At 38.1% G+C, this 15804-nt stretch overlaps 1 protein-coding gene across 1 annotated transcript in view; it reads right to left on the bottom strand.

Moving 5' to 3' along the window:
- Nucleotides 1-15804, bottom strand: part of ITPR2 (inositol 1,4,5-trisphosphate receptor type 2) — a 268862-nt gene that overhangs the window by 68869 nt on the left and 184189 nt on the right. Inside the window, 7 exon segments of the mRNA XM_035540839.2 lie at nt 450-545; nt 6870-6980; nt 8968-9168; nt 10102-10358; nt 10962-11145; nt 12482-12669; nt 14313-14421. Coding sequence (XP_035396732.1) covers nt 450-545; nt 6870-6980; nt 8968-9168; nt 10102-10358; nt 10962-11145; nt 12482-12669; nt 14313-14421 — 1146 coding nt within the window.

The raw sequence follows: 15804 nt of genomic DNA, 5'->3' as shown, positions 1-15804 counted from the left end.
CAATCTATTTAACATTCTTGGAGACCTATACAAGTATCACACCTATTCCAAAACACAGCAATAACTGTAACTTTTGTTGTTTGTTCATGAGACGTATATATAAATGCACATGCACACATTTCTGTTAGCACTGTTTCACAAACTGTACAAGCTTAATTTCCCAGCCCATGACAAAGGGTACTTGAAGACAGTCTACCAGAGTATGATAATTTAGTTAAGAAACAATTACAGAAAAGTGCTTGGAATGGATAAAAATAATGAAGTCGTAAAGACTGAAATCATGCATGCTTGATCCTTTTAAAGTACTTTTGTGAATTAGTACTATCCTGATACATTGTGTCACTATATGCCGCCAACACTCTTCAACCTAGATGCAGATCATTTTAAAATGTTTTAATGACAGATTTTTTTCAGCCAAAAGATTTATGAATATTCAGAAGTTTTCTCACCAGTTCCCTTGGTCTCATGTTGAAAAGGATTCTTTCCGCATTCTCACTGTCATGCCTGCTTTCCATAATAGCCAGCAAGAGCTTGGAGGCATTGTTCTAAAGATACAAAACCAAGTTAATGCAAATTTAAAATCTATTTCATGGATTAATGATCCTTGCATTTGTTTTAATTGAGATTACCAGGACCATTTTTTTAGTGGATACGATTTTAGACTACTTGCATCTTTTATTCTACTGACATATTTAATAGGGTTTTTCTCCCATTTTAATGTCAGCATACTGTAAGACTAACTAACCCAGCACGCTATATTTGAGGAAGCATTTTAAATATTAAAAAAAAAACTGACTTAAATACATAGTTCTGTTCTATACTGTGTGCAAGAAATGAAATCCCATTTCCTTTTCTTATTGCCCACCTAGCAATTTTTGTCATGGCATTCTGTTAAAACAATACTCAGCAGAGGTAATTACAAAGTGTATTAGACAAAAGGTTTCATCATTCAAGCAGGTTTTCTTTCCCTCTGGTTTTTCTAAACCCTAATTCATTATCATTTGAAGGGCTATAAAATAAACTGTTTTCATACATTCCTGGAATTTTGTTTCACTATCATATATTCTTCAGGGAATGTATAAAGATATCCTTCGCTCTGTCAATACGCTGCTTTTAACTGAGATCTCTCCCACAGATTAAATATCGTGAGCTTCAGCAGCTATAACCCAATAGTGCTTTAGACTTTGGAGACCTGTCTTACTTCCAGTTAGATTAATTGTTGTGAATAGGAGCGAAAGAATGGTTTTGGAGGTTTAAGCACCTTAACAGGCCTCACTCAGTGCACACTTCAGTTCCTAGCTCAGCCAGAAGCTTCCTGTGTGATTCTGGGTAAGTTGTTTCACTTCTCTGTAACTCAACACCTTGCTGGAGGTGGTGGTACAAGAGCTAAATCTGCTTATATTTGTAAACTGCAGAGACACCATGCCCACTTTCACCTGTTTGGTGAGGCTTCTTAGCTACTGACTGCTTTCTGGCACAGTGTGTTTGCCTTGGTCCACATGTTGCAAGTACCATTGGGGAGCATCCCCTCATCACTCCCGGCAGCAGACTGAGCTGTTTGAATACATGCACGTAGACTGCAGTACCATGGTACAGGCAGGAGCTAGTAAAACTCTAAACCCATTATACAACGTTGATCTCAGCTGCTTATTGCCAAATGTTAGCAATTCAAACTGAAATTTCTCAGCAAGGGTGTGCCTCAGTTAATTAGCAAGGACAATTTCAGAGGGAAAGGGTTCAGCTGCTTTTGGGACTGAGGCAAAAAAAATAATATGTTATTTTCTGCATGTTCAAGGAACTTCTGTTTTAAGCAGTCTTTGTATCTCCAAGTTTTGATAGCAGAGCCAAAAATGTGGGGCACTAGAGGCCAAGATAACATAATAATTCAAGTTGTAGTCCCCAGGGAACCCAGACAAATTTATCCAACTGGTAAGTATTTTTTAAATTATGATTTGAATACTGCACTGTAGAAATCTTCTGGAGTTTCACAACTAAAAGCCCACAGGCTTTCTTTTTGTTAGACAAAGAATCACAAAATCAGGCAGGTTGGACCACAAAGTCATGCGTTCAAGGCTCACCTCCGGATTGATCTTTTCAGCAGCCCCAGCCCTTGCTCAAAGCCCCTGCACAGGGCTGTGTGAAGCTGAGGTCTGAACACCTCCAAAGAAGGAGACCTCACTGGTGCCCTTCCTGGGCACCAGTTCCCAGCTTGATGACCTTCACAAGAAAATAATTTTTTCTTGTGTCTAATTAGAATTTCCCATACTCCAGCTTGCGTTCATTGTCCCTCACCCTTCCACTATGCATCTCCAAGAGAAGTCTGGCTCTACCTTTTCTGTGCTACTCCTGTGGTGGTTGCATCAAGAGGTCTCCTTGAAGCCAGCTCTTGTGCAGGCTGAACCTCTCACCTCATACATCAGTTTAACAGCACTCCACTGCAATCACTCCAGTACCTCAATGCCTTTCCCACACCACAGAGCTCCAAAATAGGCAAGGTACTTCAGATGCAGTCTAGTGTCAAACAAAAGTGAAAGATCACTTCCCTCAACCTGCTGGCTGCACTCTCGCAAATACAGCCCAAGATGTGGTTGGGTTTCTCTGCTGCAAGGGTATACTGCTGACTCATGTTTAACTTCTCAACCAGGAAAACCATCTCTTTCTACAAAGCTGCTTTTCAGTCATTTAGTCCCCTGCCTGTACTACTGCACGGGTTAATCCATCCCAGATGCAGGACTTTGTGTTTTCCTTTTTCCAAGTTCATGAGGTTCTTATCAGATTATTTCTCCAGCCTGACAAGGTACTTCTTAATAGTATGCTCCAGCATGGGGAACAATAGATACTTCTGAGCAGTTTCGGGTCTGTGTTTGCTCATAGGTACTTGCCTAGGTTTATGGAACGTGGTGGGAAGGACTGCCTGCTTTGAAAGATGTTGAAAGAAGAACTTGGATAAAAGGGAGACTGAACAGGGACAGAAGTTTATTGGAGGAAAACACAAAATGGAACAGAGGGAGTAAGGATGAAGTTAGGACTGGCTAGGAAAACACCTGAAGCCAGTGAACCAACAGAATTAGAAACTATTTCCTAAGTCTGATGTCATAGCTCCTAGCTTTGGGTGGGTTTCTGAAATAAGAAACCCATACTTTCGTGGAGCAGCACTTGGAAGCCAGGCAAGATGCACACAGGCAATTCAAATAGTACTTCTGTGTGCAACTGAATTAAGTCTAGAGTATCTCATAGGCAGCACAAAAGGAAATATCTGGTACTGAATTTCAGATAATGTGTGAAAATGAGAAAAAGATATGAGAATGCACGAGGAGAACTCAATACAAGTATATTAAGACAGCTGGATAAAGAACTGGAGGAGCGTAGGATTAAAAGTCAGCAGCAGAAGAAAGGGTAAGATGGAAGGAGAGTGGAAGAATAGAATGAGGATTCATACCCGACTGGGGAACTAGGACCTTCTAGGAGAGGAGACTGGGAGTTGAGTGAAAAGCCAGGAGAGAGAAGACTAAGCCTGCAAACACAAAAATGAGATAAGGACAAAGAACAACGGATGAGAAGATCAGACTGGGACTGGCTGAAGGATAATGGGATGCCATATGAATTTTTCCATAGCCACCCTTTTCTTTCTGAAATCAAATCAGGACTTTCCACTGGAAAGGTCCAGCCAGATTCTTCACCTTGCAACCTACATAGCAAAACTTGAACGTGTACATCGAATGGCATCAGGGGGAAGGAAAAGACAGAAAGTGAGAGACTCCTAACAGGGTGCTGTTCTGAAAAACTGGAAGCTTCTATTCTGCTGCAGAGTTCCCTTACAATGGTGAATGACCAAGTCAGTTGTGGCAGCATTGGTAGGATCTCAGAATGAGAAGGGAAGGGGACAAGACAGGCTATCAGGAAGCTTGAGAAGTAAAAAATGGGAAAAAGTGGAAGGAAGCCTCAGTCTATTTGCTCATGGCTGAGGAGGGCTTTGAAGCCATTCCCAGTGCAGGCAATCCTAAGGGTGGAGAGAATCCTACTGCAGCTTCTATGAAGTGAAGAAAGGTAAAGGGTGAGTTGATCTTACTATCATTAATAGCCAGCTTCTTGCTACTGACTCAGAAAAAGTGGTGTGCCTAGAAGTACAGCAAGCAGGCACATCCTCCAGATTTTTGTCCCAAAGAAGGAAATTTCTGACTCGTAAGTCTCTTTCTCCTTCCCCTTCTCTATCTGATCACTTACACCTGACTTTGAGATGCTTGTTTAACCACTGATTTCTCATTTTCTGCATGCTTTGAGACCATGAGACCTTGGCGTCTATTCCCAGATATCAGTGGTGAAAAGAGGTCCAATACTTTGAAAACAGAATATAAAGTTCTTCAGAACATATTAGTACTATGAAGAACCAGTCCCCAGTTGCTACAAAATGGATATCCCAAATACTTCTGGCCTTCATTTTTCTTTTCCTGGGTTCCCATTTCATCTTACTGAGTATTACAAGAAAAGCCAAAAAGACATTTATTAGTCTCCCCACCCTTTTCCAGGGAATTGCATGGGCTACTAGACTGACAATGTCTCTTCATCCTGCCACTATTCAGAGTGGCAGATATTGAGGTCATACGCTGTACCAGGTCTTAAATACTAGTCAGTAAGAAAGGCTGGGAGGTTCATACTCACAATAACAAAAGGCAGAACAGAACATTGGACATCTGTTCACTCAATGAACATTGTCTATCCTGCTCACCAAATGATTCAGGAGTCCAATGGAAAATATAATCCATGAAGATGTAATTAAATACCACATCACAAAGTATGAGCAAAACAAGGCAAATTAAGACGGTATGCGAAAATATAATTCTGCATGGTCTTTGCTCTGGTTGAAGGGGTATGTAGTGTTCCCTGAGAAAAGCATCTAAATGTGTTTGTATGCGTAAGTGTGTGAGACCATATATTTGAAATTTTGTATTTTCACTGCAAAATCTACAACTTCTGAGTTGTCTATAAGCACTGACAGACTGCCAATGCTAAACATTACCTGGTAAACTCAGTGCTGTATTACTTGGATGTAGTGTCACTCACAAAAAAAACAAACAAACAAAAAAAAACAGTAACTTCCTAATTTGCATCTAATTCTTGACATCACATCTAGCTCAGTACTGTATCCAGTTCTGGACTCCATAATACACAAACAATATGGACTTACTAGAACAAGTCCAGCAAAGAGCTGCTCTGTTAAATGAATTTTCCATTAGGAGTGGCTGAAGAGAGCTGGGACTGTTCAGCCTGGAAAAGAGAGGGCTCAGGGGAATCTTGTCAGTATAAAGTGTTACCAAGTAAAAATACCTGATGGAAGAGAATGAAGAGGGAGCCAGGCTCTTCTCAGTAGTGCTCAGTGACAGGACAAGAGGTAATGGACACAAATTAAAACATAAATGAAATTCCATCTGAACACAAGAAAACACTTTTTTACTTTGAAGTTGGTCAAACACTGGAAGTTTGCCCAGATGGGTTGTGGCATCTCTGTCCTTGGAGTTAATAAAACCCAACTGGTCACCTGCTCTAGCTGACCTTGCTTGAGTGGAGGTGTTGGACTATGTGACCTCCAGATGTCCCTTCTAACCTAAATGACACTGATTTCGTAACACCATAATCAGTTCCGCAATTTGACCCTTTGATATCATTCACTACAACTTCTGCTATTTAAGTAAGTGAGGCCATACATAGTGTCCCATGAAAATGGCCAAACTGGTCATTGTAACAATGCCAATAAACTCCAGTCTTGTGAATTAGATAGAAAAGATGTTTTACAAACATTTTCGAGTTTTATGGTAACGGCAAATCAAAATGGCACTGGAGTGAACATAACTAGGTCTTTACAGAGACTGAAATTTGGACTTCAAAAGAACTATCTCTGAGTTCAAAGTTAAATGTCTGCTTAAGTGTTTTGCTTGATCGGGACCTGAATTATACTGCCATTCAAACATGTAATTACAGTTATTAAAATCATGTGTAAAACATTGTTGATTCAATGTTTCATTGTACATGATACATAGCTATATTAATTATCTTATTAGACATCCATAATGTTGCCAATATGATGCAATGCAGCTACCACAAAGTAGTTGCTGGTTTTGGGGAGGAAACAGACCTTTTGCAATGGAAATACTTCATTCAGAAGACAAGAAAAGACAATAATCTAGGGCTCTTTCTGGACATATTCTACCCTACTTGGCAGACAGTATAGCTGCAAAATTTCCCTCTGCATGTGGTGGCACACAGACCAGAGAAACTTATCTATGGACCTATCCAATTCTCAAGAGAATACAAAACAAAATTCAAGCACTCCCACTCTACACTTCACCATTCCCTCAGAGGACACTGAGAAGGGAAATAAAATATAATTTAATTTAACCACATTGTCAACTTCATTTGACATCTTAATTACAGGTCATCTGATATATTATTCTTTTTCACAACATCTCTTTCTCAAATATTTTTTGTAAGTACACAGAATCACAGAATTCAGTATATACAGAGAATGTCTGATGTTACATTGCCTTAACAGTATACCTGTTTATCAATCCAATGAGATTTTGTGCCCAACATGTGGACTCTTCATGCTAGCTACATCATGTCTATTTGATAGGATTCTTTCAAAAAAGCTGAGGGTATACTCCCAAACACAACAGTTGGTCAAAAGTCCTATTGTAGAAGGACTGAAGTGGATTAAGCTGATTTGAATTCATTTGCACCACTTGTTTTCCAGGGCTGCTGAGTGTATCATGCTATGGTAAGACTAAGTAAATGTCAGGTCACCTAGAGCTCTTGCATAGGTATGTCTTCTTTTATTACTCAAATTTAAATAAACAAATTTACATTTACTGTACCTTTAGCTGAAGCACCAAGTCCATGCAGTATTTGCCAAGAGGGTTTATGTCATTCAAGATGAGTGCAATTATAATATCAATCCCATTAGATTCATGGGTGGCTATGCAGGTCTAAAATAAGAGAAAAGAACAGAGTCATAGAGAGAGGAGGGAGGGAGACAGGGAGAGAAAAAAAGGGGTGAGGAGGGGAGAGAGAGAGAATATGCACATCAGCAAATCTCCAAAGCAAGGGTGCAAAACTTGAATGACCCTGTGATTGCAATGAACCTTCCAGCCAAAGCAGAGCAGCCTGAAAACGTGCCACAAGTTGTGCTGAGGAAGACTTGGTGTACAGAACTAATCCCAACACTGCCAATAGTGAGGTATACAACTGGGGAAAAAGTGGTGCAAGCTAAAATTTGCTTGCAGTGAGTCATGCAGGATTAGGCACCAAGTGGTACAAGTTAGAGACAGCAACCCACAGGGGCACTAACAGATTTGGCTGGACACACACACACGAACATAAAAGACACACTTGAATCAAATTTGCACACTCAAATTCTAAATTTGCATTCAGCAACCAGCATTAATATCACTGTCTTATAGCATAACGTGTTTGCAAAGATTAAGGTCATCTACACACATTTGGACATATGCTGCACACAAGGACATTTCTGCACACAGAAATCAAAACTGTAAATATGATCAACTGTACTTCCCCAGTGCTTTTACAGCTGGAGTTCTGGACCTTCTAAGCCACATAAATAAATGTCAGCTGTATAAGCGTATGGTATTTTTTTTCTAACAGGTTTACAGGACAATAGGAAAGCAGAAGTTTTCCAGAAAGACAGAGAGATGAAAAAAAACCAAAACAACAACAACAAAAAATCAGACGAAAATGACAGTGTGGAGCATTTGCCTCTGAAATGCACTGAATGAGATTTGCAGTTGGTGTACACAAGCATAACTGTAATCCTGAGTGACTTCCCAGCAGCAGGTAAGTCTAAATAATAAGTCTAATCACTCTCTTCCATTATCAGTGTTCCTCTGTAAAGTTAGAGAACAAGTTAACTTGAGAACAGATTTTCCTCATTTCTAGTCCTGTAATTACTCTTTTTTACAAATGTTTTTTCCCCATTCATTACTGGATCAAATATGACTGTTTAAAATTTAGCCCACCAAAATACTTTGTTTGCTTGTTTTTAAAGTTTTAAGTAAAGGCAGTTGATTACCAGCAACAGTGATAAAAACACTTTGCACTTCATTGTGCATGTTAATGAATGAGCATTAATACTGTATGTATTTCTTCAGCTATTTCTATTACCAAGAATAGATTGTCTTTGTATTTTTGCCCACTTTGATTTTTCCATTCCTAATCCATAGTGAAAATTCTGAAATTTCATCCAGACAACTCTACCACAGTTTTGTTCTCTTCAGATCAATTACAGCAGCATGTAAGTACATTCTTTACTTGCCTCAGCATAGCACTGTAGAGACATCTACCAACAGTCACAGTTAAAAAGTCTGCATCAAGCAAGGCACAGAACTATATATTTCATTAGAAACATGGTCTTTAGCCTCATTCATTTTCCTACTGATATCATAATTAAAGGTGCTGATAGGTAATATAGCAGAACAGTAAGTTAAACTCTGTGGCAGTTAGGTTAAATCAGGAAAGTAAATATTAGCAACCGATATAAAAACCAAAGGCAAAATGAATGAAAGTGGAAAAACAAAACAGAACAAAAACCAAACAAAAAACAAACAAACAAACAAAACCATCACAGTTGTATATGCAATGTACTTTCTACAGTTGTGACTTGAAATCCAAAGTTTCATGAAGTGAGATTTAAACCATGGACCCACTGACATAAGACATAAAACTCTCCAAAAGGACTGGAAACCCTACATGTAAGCTGACATTCTACAGGAAGAGTCTATTTTTAGTTCTGACTTGAAAGAATTTCTCAGTTCTTATGCAGGTTTGACATGTGTTCAGCTTAGTCACAGTAATTGCAAGTGAACTTGTTATTAAGAACATTGAAGAGTTTGTGATAAGCACAAAGATACCACACACTCAAGTAGACACTTCTGCATCCAGCAGTTACTCAAGGCCTACCTGATTTTCATGGCATGGACCTTGGCAATATTCAGTCAAGCTTTCCAATGTCTGGTTCACAAGAGCCACGTTCCTCTCGTTGATGTAAAGCCCCAGTAAGCCTAGTCCACCTGTCGTGCTTCCACAGATACAGTCCAAAAACTGAAGGGTCTCACAAACAAGGTTGTAATTTGTTTTATTGTTCTGATGTCTTAAAAAATTCTGGTGGATGGAGAAAAGGATCGTAAAAAAAAAAAAAAAAAGGAGAGAGAGATTGTTAGAGTCATATCAAACACACAGTCTTTTTCATGAAATTCCTGAAGGGTACAATTTATGACCACATGATTACTCTGCCTTAGCACTGAAGTACACTACACTGTAGAAAATATATTACGTTTTAGTGCAGCAGTTGAGAACTATCATTTGATTAAGTCAGTAGAGAAAGGAGGACTTAGAAACATGAACCTTGCAAACATCTGCAAACACCTGTCTTATAGACATCCTGCACACCTGACCCCATCCATCTGCTTATCATGATCCTTTGTTTGGAAGGTTCTTGCCCCATAGCTGGGCAGGTAGAGCAGCACATTCAGACTGCTCCATAGCAGTGTCAGTGAAGAACAGTAGTTTAGTTCAAGGCATCCCCAGCACTACTTTCAGGGAGGCTACTGGACACTACACCGAGGCATATTTAGAGAAAATTCATTTTGCAAAAGTTGCTATGGGGACAGTAATTTTTACCAGAGGAACTGATAGCAGGGACTCATGTTGCATCTTGCAGCCTTTAATCATAATATCTAGGGAAAAGAACAGTACCCAAACTTTGTCCAGAAACTTCCTGGAATCTTCAAGCCTGTGGTAAGTGACCCACCATTTGTGCAGAGAAACCATATTAACAGGAACTTTTTGAAACCTCTCAATTCCATGTGGCTATGTTAAGGTCCCCAAGCCACTCTGAGGGCGTAAACATGCGCTTAAACTGAACATGCAAACAGTTCTTGAAAAGGGTTATTTTATCCCTTAGGCCAAAAGAACAAGAATATTTTAGACACCCTTATTCTGTAATAGGAGCCAGGCACAGGCATGTTTTCCTTCCTTCATGAAGTTCCAGCTCCTGCAATACTTCTTTTGCAACTCTGCTCGGAAACAGTTTACCTGGAGCTCTCGGTTGTGGTTCTCACACAGCAGCTGAAGAAATCTCAATATTGGCTGCATGATTGCAATAGCAGGACTCATTATTGCTTCTTCTGTGGACTTCTCTTCTGCATTTGCAGCATCTGTTCCTGAGCCCATAAGATCTATTTCTGGGTCCATTTCTCTTCGATATACAGAGTAAGCCTTGGATGTTGCAGAAGATGCTTCTGTTAGCTGACCTTTCATACCCTCTTTCAGATGCAGTGTTGAATCCTTCACTGAAAAGAAGATAGTTTTCCTTAATTTTTGAAGCTGTTTTCCCTTGTTTTATTAAACAGAACAAAGAAAAAAAATAATAATGAATGCGACTTTTTCTTTTTTGGTGCCTAACTTTTTGAAGACCTCTAGGCAACTTACAAAGAATATCAAAGCAACATTCATGCAGGGATAGCATGTTCCAAATAAACCACAAACCAGAATTAAGTAGGACATTAAAACAAAAAGCCCTACTATTTCTCTTCCATATACAATAAATGATGAGAACAATGGAAAGACCACAGGGTGAGAAATCAGTTCCTGTGCTTGCTCTTGTGAAATAGCCCCATTAGCAGCAGCCTCTACTTCTGCTTCTCTAAAAATTTGGGTCTATATCTTCTACTGGTGTAAATCGGCATCGTTTCACTGACTTCATCAATGATAATTCCATGTAACCAGCTTAAGATATGGGCTGCAATTTAGAGAAAAACAGGCAAATGAGGCAAATTAGTAATGATTACTGTTAAATCTTCTTGATCATTGCAGGATATTATCAGTGGTGCAATACATGCAGCTTGAATGTAACGCACTACCCTCTTCCCTCTTTTACATGGGTGCCTCCTTACCTCTCTTTTTGGGAACAGATATGGTTAGGTCACTATCATCATCTTTCTTCTTGCTCCCCAAATCGATAGTGTTCACTGTCACTGTTGATCGTATCTCTTGCTGAGCAGCTTTCATGCGGTCATACAGGACTTTAAAGAATTTTTCTGACTTTTTTTGCTCCTTCAGTTGCTGATAAGTTGAATACTGAAGGAAAAAAAAAAGAAAAGAAAAAAAGACACTCAAGCTATCATTCTTCTAAGAAAAAAAAAAACAAAATACACTATTTTTGTGAAACGTATAATGAATCATTACTTCACTTACACAGAAAAAATGGTGGCCACTGCATGACCAGTTCTTTCACAAAGTGATATGCAGGGCTGGTAACGAATATTGATCATAATATTTTTACATTTAGCTAAAATGGTGAACAGTGTTATTTGCAATCTTTCAAATGTCACAATATTACACTCGGAAATTAAATTACTTCATGACACTCTCCATTTCTCCAGGCATTCTGGAGTTACAATATTCCATTTATAAATAATAGTGAAAGTATTTGATATTATGTAACTACAAGGGGAACCATGAAACATCTACATCTACATCTAATGTTACAGCTTAGCCTGTACACATTCTTAGTTCTTCACAGTCACAGAACTGGAATTAATATCTTAGGTTTTTAAGTCCCATCCCTTAGTATTACTGTCAAGCAGGCTGAGTACCGTTTCCAGCAGTTTACAAACCTCTGTCTCACATGTGAAGTCCTTTTACAATTCCCTAACAATTCATTTTAGAAAGCTGCAACAACAACTCACTTTAACACTTTCTGGACACTCTGTAAGGGTGACAGATTGCATTTTTTTTTTTTACAGAATAGAGATATAGGATGGGATTCCTCTCATTTAACTTTCATAGTCTTGAAATGAGGTATAAGTTGGTTACTTAGGTTCCCTTCACAGGCAATGATGAGATATGTGGAAATGCAGGGAGAGATTTATGCCATCTCTCCTCTCTTATGGTATCTCTGCTGATCATAGATAGAGTAAGAATAAACAGTCATCTTATTTGGCTAAAGTTGTGTGAGAGTGATATTCACAAAAACTAAAATCCATAGTTTAAAGCTGATATTTCCTATGGAATGGGATATTCCATAGGCCAATTGGCCAAATGGCCAATTTTTCTCTCCAGAGATTTTGAAAAAACGCCTCAAATGTTTCAAGATTTTTATTTTATTATTTTTTTTTTGCTATTATAAACCTGAAAGTATTGTAATTATTAAATTTACAATATGAACCTTGAAATATCTGGATATAATGCTCATATGGCAAAGACCAGACAGTCAAAAAATGCTTTCTTCTATTGAAGAGTCTACAGTATGAGATACTGTATAATAACAGGGCTTATTTACATTTGCATTTTAGGAATACATTTTATAGTGATAAAATTCCTACAGAACTCACTGCAAAAATGTTCTTTTTATTTGTCTCCAGACTACATGCATTTGAAAAGCAATATGTGAATAAGTAAATGAAACAAGTACCTGTGTTTGTGTGTTTCCACCTTCAAGCAATGCAATACCAAGCAAAATGCCTTCTGAGAAAATTCTGTCATTTTTGGTGTTTACTATAACATCTATGACTAGTTCTGATGCACCTTCTTTATCCAGAAGGCACTGAATATCAAACATGGATACCCCAGACTTGTCTGAGTCTTGTCCCGCAAATCCACCTGCAAATCAGACAAATAAATACTATTCATGTTTGTTTCATGTGTATATATGGAAGCAAATCTATTAGTAAAAATTGCCTTATGCATACAGTAGCAATGTAATACATTTAATCTTGAAATTCTGTTTGGGGCAAAATTCCCCTTGATACAGACAAGATTTTTGAGTGAAAGTACAATGTTCAGCTCCAAGAATAAGGAATAAAACAAAACCCCAAACCACTGTTCTAATATTCAGACAATAAAGTCTGAAATAAAGTTGGAAACAACACTGCTTTGTCCATAGAACCCCCCTTTTTAATTCCACTGTTGCATACACAAAAATGTGTCTGATCAGTGGTCTAAAAACACTTTTAAATCTGCTTTTCAATCACAGGTCCAATATATACAAGGATTGCATACCAGTAAATCCACTCTAGTTATCGGTATGACCTTCTAGCTAAATGTTTTTGTCAATCTAATTCCTAGACCAGCAACATCACGATGTTCTTTAAGAACTGAGACTTGAGTTAATCCAATTTAATTTAAGGTGTGATTTTAAGGGATTTTGTTGAACTGTATTAACTCATTAAATTAACCATCTTTTATTATTACAGATCATCTTTCCTGCTATACACACATTTAAACAAATGTAACTGCATCTACTACATGAGGAAAAATACGGTACTGTTTTAAACAAAGTAGAACCAACAAAATATATCAGACGTTAGTAATGAAACCATACATATATATACATACACTTTTTACAGAGAGAAGTAAAAAAAATATTAACTCTGTTCTCCTGTTTGCCAGGGAAATATTTGATGTACAAAATAGACAGACTGTAAACATTTCTACAGTGTTAACACTGAAACAGTCACTGATCTCTGATCAGCTGATCATTTGGAAATGCCCACAAATCTGGATGTGCCTTTAACATATGCTGAAAATGCAATGGTAAGCTTTACTATGATGCAACTCCACACCTTAGTCTACCTTATTTCCTATGACATGTTATTTTTGGTACTATTAGAAAGCCCCCTACAGTAACCTCCAACAGCTTCTATAACAGAATCATGCAAAAATTAGTTTATAAGGGACTTCTAGAGGTCATCTACTCAAACCTCCTGCTCATGATGGTTAGAGCAGGTTCCTCGGAGTCTTGTCCGGTAAAGTTTTGAGCAAGCCCAAAAAGTGATGTTCTACAGCCTCTCTGGGAAATCTGTTTCATTGCTTAACCAACATCTTTTTGAAAAGCTTTTCCTTATGTCTTATTTTTTCACATATCAATAAAGGATCTGGAATTTCAAAAAGTTGTTTGGTTTCCAGAAACAGCAGTATCTTTGTACAAATGTTGCATGCTTTGCTGGTTTCCTGGATGTGAATTTACTAGCAAATGGTGTTACCAATTAGAATTGAATTGAATGATTGATTGGGGGGGGGAGGGGGGTAGTTCCTACTTCAGTGCTGCCAAATGCACATCAGCCATCTGAGACAGGTGCATACAACTTAAAAACAGGAAAAGTCTGATACCACCTCTCTTCTAACTGGCTACAGAATTGTTTGATTTATATACCAACTAAATCCCCTGGAGCACTTCCAATGTGCCTTTTAGGAGAAATGGTGCTGCTAGTTTTGTTTCTCTTAAATGATGTGTGTTGATTTACCTCCCACTTGTGCAGTTTTGCTGTAGCTGGCAGACAGAGGCCCATTCATACCACTTCCATATTCTCCTTTGAAGTAGCGATATAGGAGTATTTTCCTTAAATTGTTGCCCTGTAAGAGAAAGATAAAAATAGCACAAGAAACTACAGTAGTGGCCAGTTTCCTTTGTTTGAAAAGCAAGTCGTTTAACATTGATACATAATTTATTCTTTCCTTTATAATTAGTAAGCATACAAATGGTAAAGCTGTCCAGAAAACAAGCATCTAATGGTCTTATCTAACAAATTTCATTGCAAGAATTCTAAAATACTGTTGTACAAGCTTTCTTTGAAGTTTATTTTAAACTTATTGATTATAAATCAAATACTTCTACCTCAATATTTTTTACTGGATATCTGGAATATGTAGATTTTGAAACACGTTTTACAAAGTACTAATGCTCTGTAGTCTGTGCCCTCCCCTGCCATGGCAGTACTTTCTTTCTGTTTTCTGCATCTGAGTAATATCATTCCCTTTTCTCTGATCTCATATAATCCATCTGATCATCTGAAAGAAGCCACATCACATGAAATATTAAAACAGAGATATGACATTTGATAGAAGAGCTTAAAAAGCACTCTCTGTATCTCCTTGTTCCTTTACTTCCAAAACCACAACCAGTTAATATTTGCATGCAGCTCTCTGAAGATCTTCCCTTTCATTTTGCATATGTTCTGCAACACAAGACACACTGAATTAAGAGTGGGGGTACCAATTACTTGGCATTTTCGTTTTGCCTTTGGTCTCCTGGGAACACCTGCAGTCAACACTCAGCTTTATAGAGTCAGCAGGTGACAGTGACTGTAGGTGTATGCGTAACCTAAGATTTTATTAAGAAAAAAGTATGGCAAGGCCTCTGATGATTAACACAGAAGGAGAAAAATCATTCATTTCAACAGTTAGCAGCAAAATGAGACTACTTCTTCCTTACATTTACTCACCTACTGTTTTTAATGAAAAACAGGTCTTAAAAATATGTGCACCAGAAGCATTCTCAGTATTTACCAGCTCATCAGCACATGCATGTTAGTGTGACCATCAACTTTTCCATCAATTCATCACCATGATCACCACAGACACCAAGCAGTGAGGAAGTAAGTCCCAGAAATACCTCAGAAAATACTATCCACACACATCTCTGTCAACTTAGCAGTATTTCCAAAGGCAGGCACATGCCACTCCATGGTTTCATTGCTTCATGTACCTCAAAAACAATGGGCTTGTCCACCTCAAACAGGTGTCAGAATGCAGTATTCTGTATATGTAGGTTGACAATGCGAAACATTCTTTCCTAGTTCTCACATTCTGATGTTTTCATTTGATAATAGTCTATACAAAGTTCCCTCAATCAGCCAAGAAAATTGCAAGACCCATATTAAAAAAATCAAAAGCCATAAACACAATAACTGCAAGAAAAATAAAAGTATCACCTACACATCTGCAGTGCCAAGGAAT

This window comes from Cygnus atratus, chromosome 1 (genome assembly GCF_013377495.2).
Source record: "Cygnus atratus isolate AKBS03 ecotype Queensland, Australia chromosome 1, CAtr_DNAZoo_HiC_assembly, whole genome shotgun sequence".
Taxonomy (NCBI): Eukaryota; Metazoa; Chordata; class Aves; order Anseriformes; family Anatidae; genus Cygnus; species Cygnus atratus.
This window is presented reverse-complemented; position numbering and strand designations above follow the sequence as displayed.